This window comes from Heteronotia binoei, chromosome 4 (genome assembly GCF_032191835.1).
Source record: "Heteronotia binoei isolate CCM8104 ecotype False Entrance Well chromosome 4, APGP_CSIRO_Hbin_v1, whole genome shotgun sequence".
NCBI lineage: Eukaryota > Metazoa > Chordata > Lepidosauria > Squamata > Gekkonidae > Heteronotia > Heteronotia binoei.
This window is the reverse complement of record NC_083226.1, coordinates 147840966-147863874: the sequence shown is the minus strand read 5'-3', so window position 1 is coordinate 147863874 and position 22909 is coordinate 147840966. Positions and strand designations below refer to the sequence as shown.

Sequence of the window (22909 nt, the reverse complement as noted above, 5' to 3'; positions counted from 1 at the left end):
AGGCCCCAGGTTCAATCCCCAGCATCTCCAGTTAAAAATATCAGGTAGTAAGAGATGCAAAAGACCTCTGCCTAAGACCTAGTTAAAGATCAGCTGGAAAGTTAGATCTCTGGCTAAGACCTTAGACAGCCACTGTTGGTTTGAATGGAGAATACTGACCTTGATAGAACAATAGTTTGATTCAGTACAAGGCAGTTTCATATGTTCATAACTCCCAATTAACTTGTAATTTATTTCTATTAAACATTATTTTTACTATTATTGCTGGTTTATAGAAGTATCACTCAGTACTTGCACTTCTCCATCACTCGTTGCAAAAGCAAGCCAAGGATTCTCTCTTATCCATGCTATGGAGGCAATGTAATGTTTGCAGCTGGAACATAAGTCTATGCTTTTGACATTTTGATTGGTTTTTCCATTCCAAATGTATACAACAGACCCTAGCGCAAGTGCAATAAGATTCTTGTGGCTCCAGTCCAATAAGTTTAGATCTAGAGGAAATTGAGTCAAAATTAGTGTTTGAGTTAAACAATGCAAGAATTAGTTTCAACAGGTGATATCTCCATAAACAGCTGTCCAAACAGGTACAGCACCACGTAATGGTTTTAAATTGTAACTATGTTTTATTAGTTTTAACTTGTAAATATGAATGATGTTTGCTGCCCTGAGTCCGCTTGCGGAAAGGGCGGGATAGAAATTTAAAGTAAAGAAACAAACAAATAAATAAATAAATATTCAGGGCTCTTTTTTTTGTAGAAAAAGCCCAGCAGGAATTCATTTACATATTAGGTCACACCCCCTGAAATCTCCATTGTTTCGCTCAGGACTTGTTATAGAAGAAGCCCAGCAGGAACTCATTTGCATATTAGGCCACACACCCTGACACCAAGCCAACCAGAAATGCGTTCCTGCTCAAAAAAGCCCTGACAATATTCATAATAATCTGAATTAATACAAACTAAAGTGTGACAAAATGACTATTTCAAATTCAATACATTATTTTTGTAAAAGTAACATATTATATTACAATGAACTACTTGTATCTAGTGACAACAGTATGTAGCTGAACATTGCAGGGAAATGTTCAAGGGAGAATGAATTTATTTATTTACTAGGAGTAAGGCCCATTGTGAAGAAAAATACAACGGGCTCTAGAAGGAGACTCTAGGCAAGTGTCTGCCACCCTTGCTGTCTTCCCACCCACCCAGTGAAGGCATTGACCCCTCATATACTTCAAGGGGAGCTGATCTCTGCCATCTAGAGAGCAGTTGTAAATCTGAGTGATCTTCAGTGGTTCTCCAGTAGGAAATGGCATTGAGGTCCTATCCCTCCTCAAACCTCACCCTCTCCAGGCTCCACCCCTTAAATCTACAAGAATTTCCTAACCTGGAGTTAGCAACCCTATCTCCTTCCATTTATCTGCCCTTCTGACTTCAAGTTTCCATTGGCTTCCCCCTGTCTGCAGCCTCTATATAGGGAAAGGACAGCCTTTCTTCACAGTGTGGGGGAACGAAAGCAGTTTACATAATTTTCCTCTCCCCCCTTTGATCTAAACAACAACCCCATGAGGCAGGTTGGGCTGAAAGTCTGTGACTGGTCCGAAATCACCCAGTCAGCTTCCACAGCCCTCACCTGGAGACTGGCAACAGTGGTTCTCCAGGAGGAAAGGCCTGTAGTGATACCTTAGGAATCTCCCACCAACCTGGAAAGGTATCACTAAAGGCCTCTGGGTAGTGTCCCCCCCCCCCCCAGCCTTGCTGTCTTCACACCCACCCAAGTTAAGGGATTCACTCCCCCCCAAGGGGCACTGATATCTGGAAAGGGAGCAGCCTGTTTATCTGCTGCTGTGGGACTGGCCCCTCCCTGCTGTGAATGAACATTCTTGTTGTGTCAATTGAAGAGAAGGAACAGCTACTGTTTTGTCTCATGAACATGCTTCTCACAGTTTACTGTTTGCTTCATTGTTTGCATTGTGACAGCGTTGTTTGGGGCGGGGGGGAGACGGGCTGTCCTGGACAGGAGCTGAGGAGAGGCAGTAGTGATCAGTAAGCCCCCAGGAGAACCTGTCAGCAGAGAACTGTTTCTCAAAGGTCAGTGACCTTCTGGTGGGGTTCTGATGGGATCAGCAGTGGGTGGAGGAGAGCAGAATCAGCCGATGACATGCCAGAGACAGAGTGCAAGCTAATCCTGCATAGACCACATCCAACCAATGAAAATTCTCAGATTTGCTACCACAGTTGGGCTTTTATTTATTACTGATGATGATTTCACTCAAAAAACTTTCTTCTTTTGAGGAATACAAAGAGGCTCCTATTTAGCATTTCAAGATAATTTCCCATTCAGGCACCTACAGGTTAGTTCAAGCTTTGTACAATTGCATCACAAACAATCGTATCATTCTCTAAACCACAATTGGATTCCCAGATGCAAAAAGGATGTTGTGGAATTTAAATTAGATTTGGGGAGGGGGAGCAATTAGGGAAACAGCATGGAGTTGGGGGAGAATTAAGCTTTGTCATGCCCAGCACCATGGCCCTAATTCATAAGAAAGAAATGAAAGAGAGAGAAAGATGCTTTTTGCAGCTAAAACACACATCTGGCAATCCAGTAATGGATTCTCAGCTCATATAGTTTGATGCTGAACCTAATACTAGTTCTGACTGTACAGGAAACCAGTTCTTAAACCTATGGAGGTCTTTCCAAGAAGATGGGCTTACACTGACATTTCAGCCTTCCTACACTATTGGTTAGCCAATGTCCTGCATTTACAGGAAAGGACCATGATGACCTTTACAGTGCAAGAAGACAGTTTTAAAACAAGTTTTTAAAGGTCCATTTTCATATATAAATGTAGCATTGTATGCCAACAAACAAAACTAAACTTACAGTAGTCATTGCGCAAACCACTGATATGAAACTTCACTTCTGGCTCCAGCAGCAGAGGTTTTCCTGTGCCCACTGAAATGCTGTCAGCTTCATGTTCAGTCTTGGTTCCATCCTTACAATCTGAAAGTATTGATTAAGAGGTTAAAAATTCATTTGCTCAGATTGCATAATAAGCAATCATATACTTTTAAATGCTTATTTACAATACTCAGAAAGGTTGAAGGAAAGCACATGTTTAAAGAGCAGGCCAAGTTCATAACTGCCAGCATTCCTGACAGATTGTATTTACTATGGCGTTCCCGCTGTTATGCGTGAAAATAAGAGAAAGCTAGGAATTCAGGACTGACATGGTTGATGACTGAATATTTTCGGCACTATTGGATCTAGAAAATTGTACAAAATTCACAAGATTGGTCCTTAGAAGAAGGAATTGTCTACACTGACTTGCAGTAGCTCTCCAGGGTTCAACGTAGAGGTCTTTCATATCACCTACACCAGATTGAATCTGGGTCCTTCTTCATGGAGAGGGGGTGCTTTACCACTGAGCCACAGCACCTTTCAGTCTGGCTTTGTGACAGACAGCAAGCAGATGCATGCTTATATAGGCAGTGCTGCCTGGGAGAGAGTGAGCTAACTGAACTGACTGACAGCTCATGGAACTCACTCTGATTGGAGGACTGCAGCTAACTGTAGAGGGAAGTATGACTGTTAGGCAGTTGGAGAGGTTGTTGGAGAAAACAGAGTGGCCTGGGAGACTCTCTGGTATGACAGAAGTTTGAAAAATGGAGTGTGCTTCAGAGCCAGTGTTGTGTGGCTTTGGGAAAAGGAGAGACTCTGGAGGAGACTGCTCAAATAGTGCCCATTATATCAGTTGCTGGGGTGCTTCTGGTACTCAGTGCCAAGTACTGCTGTTAACTTTTATGGCCCTTCCTAAATGGTTTAAAGTCCAAGTCAGATACCTAGTGTGCTCTTGGGTCAGTCAAGGAAACTTCATTGAGGAAGCCCCCATTCAAGGAAACCAGTTGGTGGGAGCTCACATGAAGACCTCTTTGGCAGCTAACCCTTGATTTAGAACTTTTTTATACTTCACTGCAGACCATTGCTTATTTAGAAGTCATTTTAGTTAAACCTGCCCCTGGTACTTGTAACAATTTCTGATTGGATTTAACTCATCTGTATGGATTTTAACATTGTGAGTTACTGTGAATATTAACTTTTAAATGTAAATGCAGGTGTATCTATTGTAATAAATAAATGTTGACTAGATTACTATGCAAAAAAAAGTGTGGACAGATTGCAGAGCAGAGGCTGTGTGAAGGAGGCAGCTTGGCTTGTGAAACCACAAGAGTGAGATTTTATCTGTCAAGATGAGTTGCATATCAAAGAGTACCCCTACATCTATCAGTTTAAACTCAGACACAGGTTGCTGTGCAACCAAACTGCAAAAGCCACAAAGAAGATGTGGAAGCAGTACTGGTCTTATGCCTGATACTTATTTAACTAACTGATGCATTAATATTCTGGCTTTCTAAAATAAGTACTCAAGGCAGCAGAGTAGAACATAGAAATGTAGAAAGATTACCAGAAAATGAACAGTTCCAAAAATAAAAGTCTGTCTTCCTGCTTTAGACCTCAAACTACCCCTCTCCATATTGCTCCTGTCCCCCCAGGAGAAACATTTCAGGGGTCATTTTTGGCTGCATTTAGAGGGGGGAACTGTGAACATTCCATTCCACTCATGAAAATTCCTTCTGTCAGCAAACATTCCATCAGCTTGAGAGCCAAGCTGCAACCTTTTGGGTTGGGAGAGTTAAATGACTCTTCTTGTCACTGTATGTACACCAAAGCTTAATTTTTAATGCAAACTCAAAGGTCAGGTTTTGACATCATAGAATTTTAAAATCAGTAAAATTTCAGCTGTCTTCCCTTCACTTTGTACAAATCTATTAAAAATTAAATCCAATAAATATGTTCACATTTTCACAAGTTGTAGAGTGTTTGACAGTCTGCTTCTCATTTCAATTGGTTCAATGTCTTTCAGAGCATTTGTACATTCATGAGGTTTCTTAAGGTATCACTGGAACCTCAAAACCACAATAGACGCTTGAAAAGTTCTACTGCTAAATAGATGCAGCTGTTGGTTTAAGTTCCCACCAAAAAGCCCCCCAAATGTAGAACCCCCAGGAAATGGCTTCCCACATTACACCCACCTTTCACGTCTTTGATCAACACAGTCTATGAAGATAATAGCATGACTAACTGGAAAAAAGGGCATATGACCAAGGTTGCAGAACAGCATGCAGAATAGTCAGCAGAACAATAGCTAATTGGGAAAAATAGGCCTAACATACTCTTAGTCTTTTGGAGATAGCTTCAGAGTTCTTTGGATCCTAACCAAAGGGAGCTATCCAATGTTTTGCACTAAGTGTAACATGTATGGCTATCTGCAAATTGGACAGAAGTCATGCATGTGTGCTAGTTGCAAGGAGCTCCTGGTTCTCAGGGAATGAGTTCACACCCTTGAGGCCAAGATGACTAACCTAGAGAAGCAGAGGCAGTCAATCTGCCACACAAACAAGACTTTCAGGGGCTTATTAGATGTGTCCCACTCTGAGTATAGCAGCCCCGCTTCTGTCAGGGAGAAATATTCCCTGAAAAGTTACCCCTTCTACAGTTGGTGAACAGGTATCCTTTTGCACCAGTGAACCATCCCTGAGCAATGAGGGAGAGGATCTCTTAGTAGTTGGTGATTCCATCCTTAGGCATATAGATAGATAGGTTGCAAACTCATGTACTGAAAGTATGATGACTTGCTTGCATGGTGCAAAGGCTGTGGACATTACACATGGCCTAGATAGGCCAGTAGACAGTGCTTGGGAGGAACCAGTGGTCGTGCTGGCACCAATGTTGAGGGGGAAAATGTGGTTCTGGAGGAAAAATTTAGGCTGCTAGGCAGGAGACTCAAGGTCAAGTTAGACGAACATACTGGCAATGGCTCATGCTCAGCCCCCAAGATTACAAACACCATAGAGCAGGTCAGATAGATAGGTTCATATCAGTCACCTTCCTGTCTGGTTCTGCTTTCACTCACCCTCTCTAACCAATAGAATGTAAACTCAGGGAACTTCCTTCCTGTTTGTTCTCTCCTCCTCTTTCTACTTCTTCCCTGCATACATCAGGAGGAAGATCATGGTGTCTCTCCCCTTGCTCTGAACTAAGCAGATAGCCTATCAAAATCCAAAGCCATCCAGTTAGCTAGAATAGTTTATACACTCTTTCTCTCCATAACACTTCTATGTTATGTTTCTCTAAATAAATCCACCAGTATTGGTTTCTTAACTTAAAGCAAAGGCTCTTTGTGCAATTTGTGAGATAGTGTGGAAACCATTAGACTAGGCCACGCTGCTGCACTGAAGCTCAGAAGGAGCACTCTGCTCAGTGAAGGTAAGGATGGCTGCCTGACCAGTCCAACGATCCTAAACCAGACCCAACAGATCAGGACCTTCAAGGTAGTCTTCTCAGAAGTGCTACCTGTTCCATGTGCAGGACCTGTTGGGCAGGCACAAATTAGGAGTCTCAATGAATGGATAAGATTATTATTTAGGGAGGAAGGGTTTAAGTTTGTTAGGCACTGTGATGCTTTTTTGGAACAAACAGGACTAGAGAGAAGGTCTGGGGAAAAAACAGAAAAATTTGGGGGGGAAACGTTTGTTTTCTGTTTTTTTCCTTTAGTAATTTTTGTTTTTTTCCAAAAAATTGGAAAAATTGAAAAGAAGAAAAGATAATATTGATTATGGAACGTTTTATTTTAACATGATGAATAAAATATTTTAAGACAAGGCATTCAAATATTTTCCAGATCATTTCTAAAAAATATGTATGGCATCAGATTATTCTAATTTCTGTGCACTGAGGGAAAGCAAGTCCTAGGTCATGCCCATTCATTGAAACTTAGTCCTACACTCCCTTCTATACACATCCTCCCTCTTCAGTTCTTTTGATTTGAATAAGTTTTTTATTTTTATTTAACACTGTGAAGAGGAAATAGGAATAACTGTTACTTCTGAATTTTTAAAAATTGTTTTGTGGAGGATTTTTTGTCTGTACCACATAAACTAGTAAACAGTTCATTCTTTTTGCAATAATTGTTTGGATACACTATATTTTTAATATGCTAGTTGTGATAATTTCATGACAAGTAAAATTGTCCATAGTCATATTTTATGCTACTAAAGTAACAGAATGACTTTCAATCTGGAAAAGGAAAAAAAGTGCTAATGTAGCATTTTTTTTTCAATTTTCCCCCAAATTTCCGTTTTTTCCCGGAAAAAAATGGGAAAGAACTGGGGTTTTTTTCAAGCTTCAAAATTTCAGGAAATTTTACATCTCTAAGCAGGACATGTACAAAAGAGAGAACCTCCACTTGTCTCTAGAAGGAACCAGGCTGTTGACACTTAAAATTAAAAAGGTGGCAGAACAGTTTTTAAACTAAATCTTGAGGAAGAGCCAACAGGATATTAGATGTCTCTGGTTTGGGATGGCTCATCTCTAAGAGGTGATGGAGTAACTGTTACTGTTCTAGAGAGAAAAGGATTAGGACTGCAAACAATATTGACTGCCTGACGAGGTCTAAAAGCCACAGAAGGAAGGCTGCAGGCCTAATGTGTCTGTGAAATTATAGATGTTTATATATAAATGCTAGAAGTCTCCGAGATAAAATGGAAGAACTGGAATGCTTAGTGTCAGAGAAGAACATAGACACTGTGGGCATTTCAGAAACTTGGTGGGATGAGGATAAACAGTGAGATACAGCGTTTCCTGGATATAAATTATATTGGAAGGATAGGGGTGGAAGGGTCAGAGATGGAGTGGCTCTGTATGTCAGAGAGGGTATACAGTCCAGTAAGACTGAGAATGTAAGAGAAATAGTTTCACTAACAGAAATGTTATGAGTGGAAATAGTGTGCCCCAAAAGAAGCTTAATTCTTGGAGTTTGTTATTACCTACAAGGTCAAAGGTTAGAGGATGGTTTTAAACAGTAAAAGAATTGAGGAAAGTAGCTAGATTAAATAACTGTGCCATAATAGGTGATTTTTAACTACCCACACATTGATTGGGTCAATATGTGTTCAAGTCAGGAGAAAGAGATTGGGTTTCTAGATATTCTCAATTATTGTGCCCTGGAGCAAATGATCACTGAACTTACCAGGGGGCAGGAGATCGTGGGTTTGGTCCTAAGTAAAACCCAAAACCTGGTGAGAGATGTAAATGTTATAGCACTGGTTGGAAACAGTGACCATAATGCTATTAAGTTTAAAAATTTGTAAATAGGGTGATGTCCCAAAAGACCAACACATATAACTTTAGAAGGGGTAACTTCTCTCAAATGAGAGGACTTGTGAAGAAGAAACTGAAAGGAAAAGTAAGGAGAGTCAAATCCCTTCAGGAAGCCTGGAGACTATTTAAAACTATAATCCTAGATAAAATGTATATCATAGGTTAGGAAAGGTAAAAATCAGTATTTTTAAAAGACCTGCACAGTTAACAAACAAAGTAATGGAAGCAGTAAAACTTAAGGATTCCTTCAAGCCATGGAAGGCTAGTCTGAATGAGGTAAATAAAAAGGAAGCACAGGCTGTGTCAAATAAAATGCAAGTTGGTGATCAGACAGGTAAAAAAGGGACTATGAGAAACATTGCAAAAAACATAAAGACCAATAATAAAAATAGCAAATGCACATCCCTAACCATACCTTTCCAAAGGCATTCAGGTTTCTCACAAATCCTTAAGCTCTCTTTTTCTGAGAGAATATGCCTGTTCTCTTTGGCAATCATTGTCTGTTGAAGACATTGCTGTAAGGAAGTATATATGAAAATATTACTTGGGGGGGGATACAGGTTTTTTCTGCAGCCCCATCCCCCATGTAGCTAGAGCTGCTTCTACCAACAGGCCCTTTCCAGATGTTGTAATTTAAAGAGTGACTGCCATGCTGATTCAGAGTCAATGTGAGCCCACAGAAAGGCATGCAGGTGGGGAAAAGATTAAAATCGCCTCTGGTTCACATGGACAAATGGCAAAGGTGATAGAGTTGTTTTGTTGTTATTTTGTCATGAAGTTACAATTGACTTATGATGACCCCATAGGGTTTTCGAGACAAGAGAAGGCCTGAGGTGGTTTGCCATTGCCTGCCTCACTGTCACTACTCAAGTATTCTTGGGGTGTGGTCACACTCACCATTAAATCCATCTGCAACGCGCCTCTATTACAATCCGCACAACCAATTTCCCGATCAGACAACAGCCAAGCTCCCATTCTATCCCATGTGGGTCCCATCACTGGTCGATCAGAGTGGTCTACCGGACCTCGTTTCATGAGACGTCAATCTGCATTAGCGCAGGCGCAGTGATGCCCGCTATCTGCACAATCAAGCAGATCCAGTGTCTCCTCCCTTCTCCACGAGAGACCTCGCACACCCACCATGACCTCGTTCTTGAGGGCGGGGATGCGCATCGCTTTTAAATAGGTCGGATCACTAACAGTTTTGCTAGTCCGTTGGCACTACTTTTCCAGCACGAGCACTACGCGTGCAGAAAAAAAGCCCAGGAATTCAAATCAGTTCACATCTAGGTCACATCTAGTTTCAAAAGTGAGGCCGTTTTCCCACTTGCCTTACCCCGGAGCGACGTCCCTCTTCACCGCGCTGCGTCTGCGCAGATTTCGCACAAACTGCTGCGCAGCACCAGGAAGAGCCGCGTAGTCCCGGGGCTTTTGCGTTGCAAATGTAAACCTGCTTTTTGGCGGTTTACATTTGCGACGCAAAAGCCCCGGGACTACGCGGCTCTTCCTGGTGCTGCGCAGCAGTTTGTGAAAAATCCGCACAGACGCAGCGCGGTGAAGAGGGACGTCGCTCCGGGGTAAGGTAAGTGGGAAAACGGCCTGAGTTTTGTTTTCGGACATAGCGGCAGGTAAACGATTTATCAAGCCAACATTCGCTCGCTCATTCACTGGCACAGTGATATCACTTGCAGGGGGCTTTGGACGGGAAGTGGTGGTGCGCTTCCGACGAGTCGCCAACGATGGAGCGTTCAAACAGAGAAATTCCGCTCAGGAACCATCAGAAGAATTTTGTTCCAGATTTAAAGCAGTATCAAATTAGTCTGTGTCCCAGTCATCTCAATGCAGGACTCGAACGAGCTAACCACCATTTGCAGATGCTGACATTTGGACAACCGCTTAAAATCCGACATGCTTCCGGACTCCACTCATGCCCGTAGCGGGATTTTCTGAACGTCTGACCTCACCCTTGGAGATCTCCCTTCCAAATACTAACCAGGGCCGACCCTGCTTAGCTTCCAAGATCTGACGAGATTGGGCTAGCCTGGGCTATCCAGGTTAGGACATGAAAGATTATAGCTGTACTTAACAGCAATGGTATCTTGTAACTCACACAATAAGAAATATCTTTTTAGAGATGCTATTTGCTGTTTACTTCTAGAGATACTATTTGCTGTTTTTAGAGATGCTATTTACTTCTGGTTTGTTGTTACTTCTAGTAGCAGGATCTAAAAACCTCCTAATTCTTCTTGGAGGAGAAACTGGAGATTCATACTTATCCAAAAGGGAGCTTAATTCTCACTGGAATATTTTGTTACCTACCTGTTTCTTTGTTTCACTTTCTTCATTCACATTTCTGGTATGAGTAAATATAATGGGTTCACCAACAGTGGTTTCAGTAAACCTCTTAGAAGACACTGGAAAGACAGGTATATATTTAATTGGCATATACCCTCTTGAAAATGCTGTTGGTTGATATATGCTTGGAAATACACAATCCTAAACATGTTCCCATAGACATTTAGTGCCTTTGATTATTAAAGTCACTTTCATGGAAAAAGAAAACCTGAATTCAGAGACTGAGTACTGCAAGCACTGTCATGGGCTTTACAACTGTCACTTACAAAAAAGGCTGTCAGTTACCTGACATGCCTTATAACCAGCACCAAAACCTCAATGTATTTCATATTTTCCTCATGAGACACTTGGCTGAATAACTGTCAGATCATCATCCAAGATGATGACTACCCCTTTAAAAGCTCTCAGGAAGTGATTGAGGTCACAATAGTAGTACCTCCCACCTCACTGTTCCACCAGCCTCCCTCCCCTACCTCTTGCCTTTGAAATCCTACAAGAGTCACTATAAGTCCACTGCAACTTGATAGCAGAAATGAAATCAATAAATCTTTAGAACATAAGAGAAGCCATGTTAGATCAGGCCAATGGCCCATCCAGTCCAACATTCTGTGTCACACAGCGGCCAAATATATATATATATACACACTGTGGCTAATAGCCACTGATGGACCTCTGCTCCATATTTTTATCTAACCCCCTCTTGAAGGTGGCCATGCTTGTGGCCGCCACCACCTCCTGTGGCAGTGAATTCCACATGTTAATCACCCTTTGGGTGAAGAAGTACTTCCTTTTATCCGTTTTAACCTGTCTGCTCAGCAATTTCATCGAATGCCCACGAGTTCTCGTATTGTGAGAAAGGGAGAAAAGTACTTCTTTCTCTACTTTCTCCATCCCATGCATTATCTTGTAAACCTCTATCATGTCACCCCTCAGTCGACGTTTCTCCAAGCTAAAGAGTCCCAAGCGTTTCAACCTTTCTTCATAGGGAAAGTGCTCCAGCCCTTTAATCATTCTAGTTGCCCTTTTCTGAACTTTCTCCAATGCTATAATATCCTTTTTGAGGTGCGGCGACCAGAACTGCACACAGTACTCCCAATGAGACCGCACCATCGATTTATACAGGGGCATTATGATACTGGCTGATTTGTTTTCAATTCCCTTCCTAATAATTTATAATGGCTTTGTAGTAAAACCTGAATTTGGTCTCAAAAAACCTCTGTCAACCCACGTTTCCTATAATGGGATGTACATATATACCTTAATTTGGTTTTGTTTTTTTGCTTTCCTATATTGTTCTTGTGAAATTTTCCATTTCACTAATCTTTCATACCATCATAGCAGGTTTCCCAACATTTTCTTTGCTCTGGCACCCTGCAGCTACCATTCCTCCCTGCACCACTAGATAGGCTTTCCAATCCCCAGGTCCCAGAGGGGGATCCCCTGGTTTTACAGGCTTCCCCCCTCCCCCAGCCAGCTGGCCGGCAGGGGAAGCCCCGCCCCCAGAGCCATCATGCACCTCCATGAACGATTCCCATAGGGAATGATGGGGAATTGATCTGTGGGTATCGGGGGCTCTGGGGGAGCTGTTTTTTGAGATAGAAGCACCAAATTTTCAGTATAGCATCTAGTGCCTCTCCCCAAAATACCTCCCAAGTTTCAAAAAGATTGGAGCAGGGGGTCCAATTCTATGAGCCCCAAAAGAAGGTGCCCCTATCCTTATTTCCTATGGAAGGAAGGCATTTTAAAATTTGTGCAGTCCTTTTAAATGTGATGGCCAGAACTCCCTTGAAGTTCAATTGTGCTTGTCACACCCTTGCTCTCGGCTCTGCCCCCAATGTCTCCTGGCTCCACCCCCAAAGACTCCTGGCTCCACCCCCAAAGTCCCCAGATATTTCTTAAATTGGACTTGGCAACCCTACCACTAGAAGACTATTTATGGCTTTTTTAAAAAATAAACCGTTAGCTCTCTTCCCACTATCTGCTAGTTTTCCTGAATTCCCAACTTTCATTTTTTTAAAAAGTCTGCAGTCCTTGTTGAGACATAAGGGGTGTTCTTTTTTCATCCAACAGGTGGGAATTGAAGAAAAAGCAGAAGAAAAAGCAGGAGGAGGAGGAGGAAAATCAGAAGAAGAAAAAGAAGAATCCCAAAAAAAAGCACTCTAGTGGTTCAGGAGGAAATGACCGGAGGGCGGGGGGGAGCTGAGGCAAGGGAAAAGTCACTGATATGGGCAGGAACTTTAAAAACATTAGTATCTTCCCATTCACATGGTATGCAAAAGCTCTTGATTTTTCCAAAAAGATCAGTTCAGATTTGAGAAAGACTGCAGTAAAACAGGAAAAATCTCAGGAAATGGACAATTAGGGACCATTCTGTGAATAATAATTATTATCATATGGCAGTGTGTGTAGAATAGCCAGGAGATCTGAAGATTGTCTGCCAGCTGCAAGTTCGAGATCTCAGCATTATGCTAGCAGTGAGCTAGACTTATTTTTAAGGGCTGAGGGAACTTTGGGAGAACTGTGACTGGTGACAAAACAAGCCATGGCAGTTTGGATACCAAACTAGAGCAAAAACCCCATGTCAAAGCAACCATTATCAAACTTCAAATGCAAAAAATAATAATTTTTTTTTTGGGGGGGGTGGTATTTGTTAATTTTGAGCTAACAGCTTATGATGAGTTATTTGCTTGAGATCCACCAGTTACCATTGTTCACTGACCTGGAATTCTTGTGATCTTCCCAAATGACTCTGTGAAATCAGATCTGTCCTCTAAACTAGAAAATTCAGTTGGACCGCCTTCTGAGAAACGCTGCTCCACTTGGTTTCTGGTGCACTCCTGCTGCCACCTTGTGGCAATTGGGCTACTAGCAACAGGACTTTGGGATGCCAGCAGTTTCTTCACAATGCAACTTTTAAATTGTGAGTATGAGGTCTTGCTTGGTGTCTGTTTTATAAAAAAAATACATTTTTGTTTTGATATTTAAGACTTTAAAGATTTTTATATTCTTAAAACACATTACAAACTGCGGGTGGAGGCAAATATGTTTCCAACAAAAACGTTATCATCAAACTAAATCCAGGTGGGTAGCTGTGTTGGTCTGAAATAATAGAACAAAGTTAGAATCCGGTGGCATCTTTGGACTAGTCATTTCTTCTCATTCTAACCCATGAGCAAATGAAGCTGCCTCATAGTGAATCAGGCCCTTGATCAATGAAGGTCCGTACTGTCTACTTAGACTGACAGCAGCTCTCCAGGTTCTCAAGAACAGCTCTTTCACATCACCTGTTACCTGATACTTTTAACTAGAGGTGCCAGAGATTGAACTTGGGACCTTCTACATGCTCTGCCACTGAGCTGCAATGCCTTATTTCCCCTCTCATCTTTCTCATAGGGTAGTTGAGAGGAGAAGATGGAGGCGAGGAGAACAATGTCATGATCAACTTGGGTCCCCACTTGGTGGGGAGGGAAGCAGGGCATAAATACAGGGGTGGAATTCTAGCAGGAGCTCCTTTGCATATTAGGCCACACCTCTCTGATGTAGCCAATCCTCTAAGAGCTTACTAAAAAGAGCCTTGTAAGCTTTGGACAATTGGCTGCACCAGGGAGGTGTGGCCTAATATGCAAAGGAGCTCCTGCTAGAATTCCACCTCTGCATAAATATCTAAATAAATCACTTGTCTGGAGTGTGTACTCCAATCCATTACTCTATAGAGTTGAACTGTAGCTTTTCTGTAACAAGGGCAACCAGATCCATTGTGAGTGTAAATCATCTCAATTTTTTAAAGGAAGCTTTAGTGTTGTTTTCTAACCCAAGGAGTTCAGAAGCTAGTGCAGAACAGACTATATAGAACATGCAGTGAGTCCGAAGGACCCATCATGTGAAAACAGGGGTATTAAAAACACACAAAAATATCACTGTTTTTATATATGAAAAGATGAAGGATCTCTAATGGCATAAAAGTTGGGGGGCTTTTAAAAAAGCTGGGGGGCACCCTTTCCCATCCATGTGGGGCATGCCACTTCTCAGAAGCATTCTGGAATAGGGGCAAAAGCTGGAAGCTCTGAAAGCAGCTAAGTCAAGGCAGCCAACCCTAAAACTTTGGAGTCAAGAAGGGACTGCACCTCCTTCTCCCCCACCCTGGCATTTGCAGTCAGCAGCTCCATCCATCCCTCCCCCCTTCTCCAGCCCATTCCATGCAGCTTCCTCTGCCTCCCACTCCTCTGCCTCCCTTCTCTCCGCCTGCTGCTTTTGCAGCTGGAGCGCACTGTGTCCTGATTAGCTCTCCCAGCTCTGGCTGCTATTGATGACGCTTCACCAGCTCAACCATGACAGAAAGAGAAGCATGATGAGCCCCAGAGGGCCCCCTGGAAGTTGGGAGCAGAGGGCTCCCTGGAAGTGTCCCCACAGGCTCTCTGTTGCTATGGGCCTGATTGGTGCCTTGTCCATAACACTCCTTCCTCTGCCCGCTTGCTGCAGTAAGCGATGGCTATTTATTTATTTGGATTTATATTACGCCCTCCCTGCCAAAGCAGGCTCAGGGAGGCTCAAAACACATGGCATACAATAAAACATTTACATTAAAAAGCATTAAGAACAGTTTAAGAACAATTTGGTGCTAGTTTCAGTACAGATTAAGATGGCGTTCAATGATCTTAAGCATTCACTAGATCTAACGTCTCGGTAATGGAGGTCAGCATCTCAGTTAAATGCTAATTTAAATTTAAAGTCAAGTTCTCACAGAGACAGTAAACCTGTACCTAGGCTGTATCTAGGGTTGCCTACCTCCAGGTAGGCTGGGAGTTCTCCAGAAATTATGACTGATCTCTGGACTACAGAGATCATTTACTCTGGAGAAAATGGCAGCTTTGGTGGGTGGACTCTATGGCATCACATACCCAAGTTACATCTTCTACCACAACCTCATCCTCCACAATCTCCAACCCCAAATTTCCAGGAACTTCCCAAGCTGGAGTTCGCAACCTTAGCGGTGTTATTTCAAACAACAATGATGGTTCTGCGATTGCCAGCTCTGGAATGGGAAATTCCTAAAGATTTGGGGGTGAACTTTAGAGGGGTGAAGTCTGGGGAGCCTACCCTCCAAAGCAGCCATTTTCTCCAGCAGAACTGATCTCTGTTGTCTGGAGAGCAGTTGTAATTCCAAGAGTCTACCTGAAGGTTGGCAATCCTATATGGGCCATATAACTGTAAATTCCTTCATACCAAAAAAACTGTCATGCACACAGAAGACTAAATCTGGGGGAGGAACCCTGGCGGCTTTTTTTTTTAATGAGCAAATTGTGTTTTGAATGAAAATACATTCAGTCATGTATTCCTCTCTGAGCAGCTTGGAAGCTAGAGATGGTAACCTCCAGACTTGGAGATCCCCTGGAATTCAGGGGAGAGACTGATCTCAGACTACAGAAATCAGTCCCTCCCCCCATCCACCGGCTCAAACCCACCCCCCTATCTCCAGGCACTTCCCAATCTGGACACGGCATCCCTATGGGCCCCCCCATCCCCCACCGGTGGTCACAGGGGGAGGGGGGCCTGGCAACCCTATTGGAGGCAGACTTCAATAAAATCAATTAAAGTGTTGAAAGTATAGAAGTACATTAAATGGCTTGTGAGGTGTACAGTGTTAGTATAAAAGAGGGAAAGAAAGAAACAAACAGCCTGCTTTTCTACTGTACTCAACAAACAACAGAGGCTGTCTGCAGTTGGTATTTATGCTAATTCAGTGTCCAAAAAATTCTTGTAAAGCAATATATGTATTTTCACATGCTGATATCTAGAAATCATATTATTGCCACTAGGATATCTGCAAAATGATAAGATATTATAATAACAGCTTTCTGTCCCTAGAACGCTAAGCAAAATATAGACTGGGACGGAAGGAGGGAGCAGCCAGTAAGTTGGGTTTTTTTTAAATTCTGGATTGCTGTGGGTTTCAAGTTTCAGCTCCTCCTCACATTCCAGGCCTGCTGAGACTTCCCCTAAAATCCTTCAAAATGGAGCTGCCTCTACCTCATACAGCAGTGTACTCTTTCAAAAGCTCCATGCTAAAACCCCGAATTTTAATAGTTTTCCTCTCTATGGTTTTGTTCACAACCATGCTGGGCCTGCTGCAGCTGAAATTCTTAAAAGCCAAAGTCAAAGACTTTTATTCTTTCGAAGTGAAAGATATAAAGGGGAGAACTATTTCCTTGGAGAAGTACAGAGGCAAAGTAAGTAGCATCTTTTGTTTCTGAAACCCTTTAGGCCACATAGCAAATTGTTTCTTTTGTATCTTCATAATGTTCCATATATTGCAAGGTAGAGGGAGAAAGTTCTAAAATTGTTATACTACAGACACTGAACATGGGCATTTTGCCTTTGGGGGGAGGGAAGAGGATGTGGACTCACAGGTTTCGAAAGCAAAATAAATCACTTCATAATTTTTGCTAATGTAAACTGAAAAAGTCTTGACAAAAGAGTTGCTTGGCAGTAGGGCATCCACCAGGGGTGGACTGTTATTAGTTAGACTGCCAGAAGCATGTCATGGTTAGGTTGGCCTTTGGCCCGTTCCAGCAGCCACGTTTGTTCATAATTCTGTACGCTAACTATTCTGCAATTGATTTACAGATGCAGGAGAAGGGTGTGTGATCTGATAGACTTCTGTTGTGAAATGTGCATAATTAATGCATTGGATTCTTTGACTTTTTGCCATAAGCCACAATAGTTTCACCCTTCAACAACTGCAAACACCAGAAATTGGAGACTGTTATTATTGGGTTCAGTCCAGTTCACTAAACAATTTTCAGTCATATTTATTTCAATGAGAAAGGCATAGTTGTATGCTGAAACTGGACAAATAAAAGTGCATTGAGGGGAAGGGGAGTTCGTTCAAACAGCTGAGATGAACAGCATGAGGGGTTCTACCGTTGCTATCTTGTTACCGAACTGCAGCTAACCCATTCTTTCCAATGGTTCTGTCTGAAGGCATCTCTGGTTGTAAACGTGGCTAGTCGCTGTCAGCACACAGACAAAAATTACATCATGCTGCAGGAACTGCACAGAGAGTTTGGGCCCTCTCACTTCACAGTGCTGGCCTTCCCATGCAATCAGTTTGGGGAGTCGGAGCCCGGCACAAACCAAGAAATCAGTGCATTTGCCAAAGCGAATTATGGAGTCACTTTCCCCATTTTCAACAAAATAAAGGTTCTGGGATCGGAAGCATTGCCAGCATTTAAATTTGTAATAGGTAAGCATGGTAACCATTCCCATCTGCTGTATGTCGTGTACAGACTTTCTGCAATGTTGCTTTTTTTAGGAAGACATTCCCAGGAAAAAAAGAGATTTCCAGTGCTTGTAGAGTTTCACCCTTCTAAGTCCATTGAAATCAGCAGGAATGCACAGGAATGCAGTTCCAGCTGGCGTGGCATCAGGGCATGTGGCCTAATATGCAAATAAGTTCCTGCTAGGCTTTTCCTACAAAAAAGCCTGGTGTGAAACAACTGTGGTACCAGGGGGGTGTGGCCTAATATGCAAATGAGTTCCTGTTGAGCATTTTCTTTTTTAAAAAAACCCTGGATCTATATATGTTCAAGTGTATATTTGTTCAAGTATATAGGCTGTGAAAAGCAAGGTCACCATCACATCTGCAACATCTTGTTCATTTATATCCTGCTCTCCCCACCCTGAGCCTGCTTTCGAGGGGAGGGCAGGATATAAATCGAAATAAATAAATAAATAAATTTGTAATCACATAGGGCTTCCTGGAAACAGCTGCCTGTATATGTGGATGTCTAGGGATAAGGCTAGAGAAAATAATCCTACTCACCTTCATGCATATTGTATACACATTTTGAACAACTGAACAGAACAACAAGAATTTTCTAAAGCAAAAAACAGAAAAACTTATTGTCAACTTCAGATTGTTTCTACCATTTGCCATCTTGTGTTTTCTGTATGTATTTTAGTGCTAGTTTTTAATTGACTTTATGATGTCTTTTTCTTACACTTGTTTTAATTGTTGCCTTTTTTTGGAAAAAGGCATAAACATCATCAAACAAATAAGTAATGTTTGTCACACTATGCAACTTCTAACATGCACATAATTATGCAAATAGAATTAGCAAAATGTACATACTAAATATCCTCTGGATTAAAATATGGTGCTCTATAGAGAGCTAACAAATGAAGGGGAGGGGAAATTACACAATTACCTCCTTGTGTGTCTAGCTTCACACAGATCCACATTAGTAAATGACACCTGCATGTCAGATTTTCTTTAAAGACTTCCTTGGATTTTCTGAGATGAATAAGCAAAGCATGAGACTAGCCATGCTGGACCAAACCAGCAATTCATTAGTCCAGCATCCCCTTTCCCACAGCAGCCAGCCAGCTACCACAAGGCAGTCTGGGCTCACAGACGGCAGTACTCACTTTCTCACTACACACCAGCATCTGATAATCTGAGGCATTTTGCCTCTGAACTCATTTGGCTGTCTTGGTTAATGGCCAAGGATAGGACTGTTGTCATAAATCTGTCCAACCGCTTCCCCTCATTTTTCAAAATCTATAAAATTGTACTTCTTCTCATATCTACAACACTTCCAGGATTTTTACTTCTCTGGTACAGGGAAGCAATCATTCTGTGGAATTTCTTCCTTTGAATTATGGGTGGGATAGTTATAATAAACTGGATTAGTGATTGTAGCTATAGGTCCAGTCCAGGGAACTATGCACAGGAATTGCACGCTGGTGAAGAAGCTTCTGGGTGTTCACTGCTGCCTTATTGTCACAGAGGTTTAATGAACTGATTAGGAAAAGCAGAAGTGATTTGAACCGCTGTTGGCTGAGTTTCTGACATCCAAGAGAGGGACAAGACTGGCAGATGTCTTTAAGGAAGGAGGAGACCAGGGTCTAGGAAAGAAGTAGGCAGCAGATCCGGAGAAGCAGGACAGGCTAGGAATGCAGGGCAAGAAAACAGAATTGTCACAAGAAAGGAAGGGAAGAGGGAAAAGCTTGATAAGGAGAGCTAGGTTCTAGTCCAGTAGCATTTTAGAGGTCAACATATCTGACCTTCTTCAGATACTGACGAAGGGAGCTTCGACTCTTGAAAGTTTATTTTCAAATCTGGCTGTTCTCTAAGATGTTACTGGACTCAGATCTAGCTCTTCAGCTCCACACCAACACAGCTGCTCTCCTGAAAGTATCTTGTTAGGAAGAAATAGTGGAGAATGAGGAAAGAGTTGAGCAGTTTCAGAGGCAAGAAAAACCAAACTTCGATTTGAAATTATCTTTATTTGTAGACCTCTTGTTTCATGTTAATTCATGTAAAGGCACTAATGGGATTGGGGAGTTGATTTCTGTTGATTTCAGTGGACCTTGGTCAAATGTAAACTCTTCATGAACTGTGCTCCTTCCATGTGGCCTAAAATTCTGCTGGTTCTCCTGTACAGATTGTATTGTATTTGGGGTATTTTGTAAGTCCAGCCATAGCCAGGACTGTCTGGCACCCTAGGCGAGGCTAACTTTTGGCACGCACACACACCCCGCACTGATAACGTCACGAGTCACATGGGGGGGTCACCCAATTTAGTGCCCCCAGAAGGTCAGCGCCCTAGGCAATTGCCTAGTTTGCCTAGTGGCAGGGCTGGCCCTGCCAAGAAATATATTTTATGATATATCATGTAAATAAATTTAAATAAACAAATAGCATTTTACATCATTCTTTCAGAGTCCTCCAAGAAACAGCCTAGGTGGAACTTCTGGAAGTATCTCATCAGCCCGGAAGGTAAAGTTGTGAAATTCTGGAGACCTGAGGAGCCCATAGAAAGCATCAAGCCAGAAGTAGCCGCCCTGATTAGGCAGATCATTGTGAAAAAGAGAGAAGACCTGTGAAAAGCCAGCGTGCTGCCTGGCAAAGTCTCTTATCACTACATCTCCACATGGCTTCAGTACCTTGCTGCTCAATAATGGCACAATCTAGAGAATCTGGATCTTTTCTGGTGAGGACGTTTCAATGCCACCTTGGATATACAACTGCAACTTGTTATGCTGTGCAAGAACTGAGACCAGAATATGGCTCATTCCCTGTTTAAAAGTGCATAACTAAGGGAGCACTAGCCGTGATTCATTCCTGCAAAACATGAGAGGCAGGCAAAGGACTACAACGTGCCTTCCGCCACACATGAACAGCAGAGGAGGCAGTGCAGAGTCCTTCCTTATGCATTTCATCTGCTACACTAATAGAATTTCAGCTACTGTTTACAAGATAAAAGAGTTAGAGAACCTCACTTGTTTTTTTGAAGTCAGAAGGAAAAAGTAGGTAAGGGGTGAGCCCTACCTAGGCCTATGTGTTGCCTGCGCCCCAGTTCCATTCGTCAGTGGAATTATTCCAAGCTTTATAGAGAGTGGGGGATTCCTATAATTCTTTGACCATGTCTTGGCTCACAAAACAAGGAATAATAATAATAATAATAATAAACTTTAATTTGCATCCCGCCCTCCCTGCCGAAGCAGGCTCAGGAAGCAGCTGAGGTGCATAGGGAAGGACTCCTTGGAATGAAGACTATGCAGAGGCCCAGATCTCGGGTACCATGTTGAATCCTAAGGCCACCAGGTGCCTATCTCTAAGGTAATTGCAAGAAGTACCCTTCATTTTGTCAAGTTATTTAAAAATGCTATTTGCCAAACTTGAAGTAAGACCAGAAATTTTCCAGCCAATCACTCTGTTTAACAACGGCAGTAAATGGGCACATTGTGAAAAACGCCTTCAAAATGTAAATATTGTTATTAAGATGTCTTACTTTAAAATGGAAAAAGCAAATCCCAGTCTATTCTGTGTGTATTTTTCATATGTACCATTGGTTTCTACTGAAAGGAAAGGTAAATATGGTCAAAACCTTTGGGGAAGCTTGGAGACTATTTAAAACTATAATCCTAGAAGCGCAGATAAAATACATACCACAAGTTAGGAAAGGCACAAACAGGCATAAGAAAAGGCCTGCATGGTTAACAAACAAAGTAATGGAAGCTGTAAAAGGTAAGAAGGACTCCTTTAAGCGGTGGAAAACCAGTCCAAGTGAGATTAATAAAAGGGAACACAGGCTGTGGCAAATCAAATGCAAGACTGTGATCAGGCAGGCAAAAAGGGACTATGAGGAGCATATTGCAAAAAACATAAAGACCAACAATAAAAATTTCTTCAAATATATTAGAAGCAGAAAACCAGCCAGGGAGGCAGTGGGGCCCTTGGATGACCATGGGGTAAAAGGATTACTGAAGGAGGATAGGGAAATGGCTGAGAAGCTGAATGCATTTTTTGCCTCCATCTTCACTGTGGAAGATGAGAACTTTTTGCCCGCCCCAGAACCACTAATTTTGGAAGGGGTGTTGAAAGACCTGAGTCAGATTGAGGTGACAAAAGAGGAGGTCCTACAACTGATAGACGAATTAAAAACTAATAAGTCACCGGGTCCGGATGGCATACATCCAAGAGTTCTGAAAAAACTCAAAGTTGAACTTGTGGATCTTCTAACAAAAATCTGTAAACTTTCATTGAAATCTGCCTCCGTTCCTGAGGACTGGAAGGTAGCAAATGCCACCCCCATCTTTAAAAAGGGTTCCAGAGGAGATCCAGGAAATTACAGGCCAGTCAGTCTGACTTCAATACTGGGAAAGTTGGTAGAAACCATTATCAAGGACAGAATGAGTAGGCACATTGATGAACACGGGTTATTGAGGAAGACTCAGCATGGGTTCTGTAAGGGAAGATCTTGCCTCACTAACCTGTTACATTTCTTTGAGGGGGTGAACAAATATGTGGACAAAGGAGACCCAATAGATGTTGTTTACCTTGACCTCCAGAAAGCTTTTGATAAAAGTTCCTCATCAAAGGCTCCTTAGAAAGCTTGAGAGTCATGGAGTAAAAGGACAGGTCCTCTTGTGGATCAAAAACTGGCTGAGTAATAGGAAGCAGAGAGTGAGTATAAATGGGCAGTCTTCGCAGTGGAGGATGGTAAGCAGTGGGGTGCCGCAGGGCTCGGTACTGGGTCCCATGCTCTTTAACTTGTTCATAAATGATTTAGAGTTGGGAGTGAGCAATGAAGTGGCCAGGTTTACGGATGACACTAAATTGTTCAGGGTGGTGAGAACCAGAGAGGATTGTGAGGAACTCCAAAGGGATCTGTTGAAGCTGGGTGAGTGGGCGTCAACATGGCAGATGCGGTTCAGTGTGGCCAAGTGCAAAGTAATGCACATTGGGGCCAAGAATCCCAGCTACAAATACAAGTTGATGGGGTGTGAACTGGCAAAGACTGACCAAGAGAGAGATCTTGGGGTC

General features: G+C 42.3%; 2 protein-coding genes across 2 annotated transcripts in view; one reads left to right on the top strand and one right to left on the bottom strand.

Moving 5' to 3' along the window:
• Window positions 1-22909, bottom strand: part of CDC20B (cell division cycle 20B) — a 38251-nt gene that overhangs the window by 7852 nt on the left and 7490 nt on the right. Inside the window, exons 4-8 of the mRNA XM_060236440.1 lie at window positions 13298-13523; window positions 10543-10637; window positions 8639-8738; window positions 2887-3006; window positions 292-491 (exon numbers count right to left, since the gene is read on the bottom strand). Coding sequence (XP_060092423.1) covers window positions 292-491; window positions 2887-3006; window positions 8639-8738; window positions 10543-10637; window positions 13298-13523 — 741 coding nt within the window. The remainder of the gene's footprint in view (window positions 1-291; window positions 492-2886; window positions 3007-8638; window positions 8739-10542; window positions 10638-13297; window positions 13524-22909) is intronic.
• GPX8 (glutathione peroxidase 8 (putative)) lies at window positions 16544-21394 on the top strand. Its single transcript, XM_060236439.1, has 3 exons — window positions 16544-16805; window positions 17560-17821; window positions 20303-21394. Exons 1-3 carry the CDS (start codon window positions 16590-16592, stop codon window positions 20464-20466), a joined length of 642 nt encoding a protein of 213 aa, XP_060092422.1. The 5' UTR covers window positions 16544-16589; the 3' UTR covers window positions 20467-21394.

Excerpts from the sequence above, each read along its gene's own strand:
- GPX8 (XM_060236439.1), top strand. The coding sequence starts at position 16,590 with ATGGAGCTGCCTCTACCTCATACAGCAGTGTACTCTTTCAAAAGCTCC. Across the intron at positions 16,806-17,559 it reads TGGAGAAGTACAGAGGCAAA|GCATCTCTGGTTGTAAACGT; the intron begins GTAAGTAGCATC and ends TTCTGTCTGAAG. Across the intron at positions 17,822-20,302 it reads AGCATTTAAATTTGTAATAG|AGTCCTCCAAGAAACAGCCT; the intron begins GTAAGCATGGTA and ends TCATTCTTTCAG.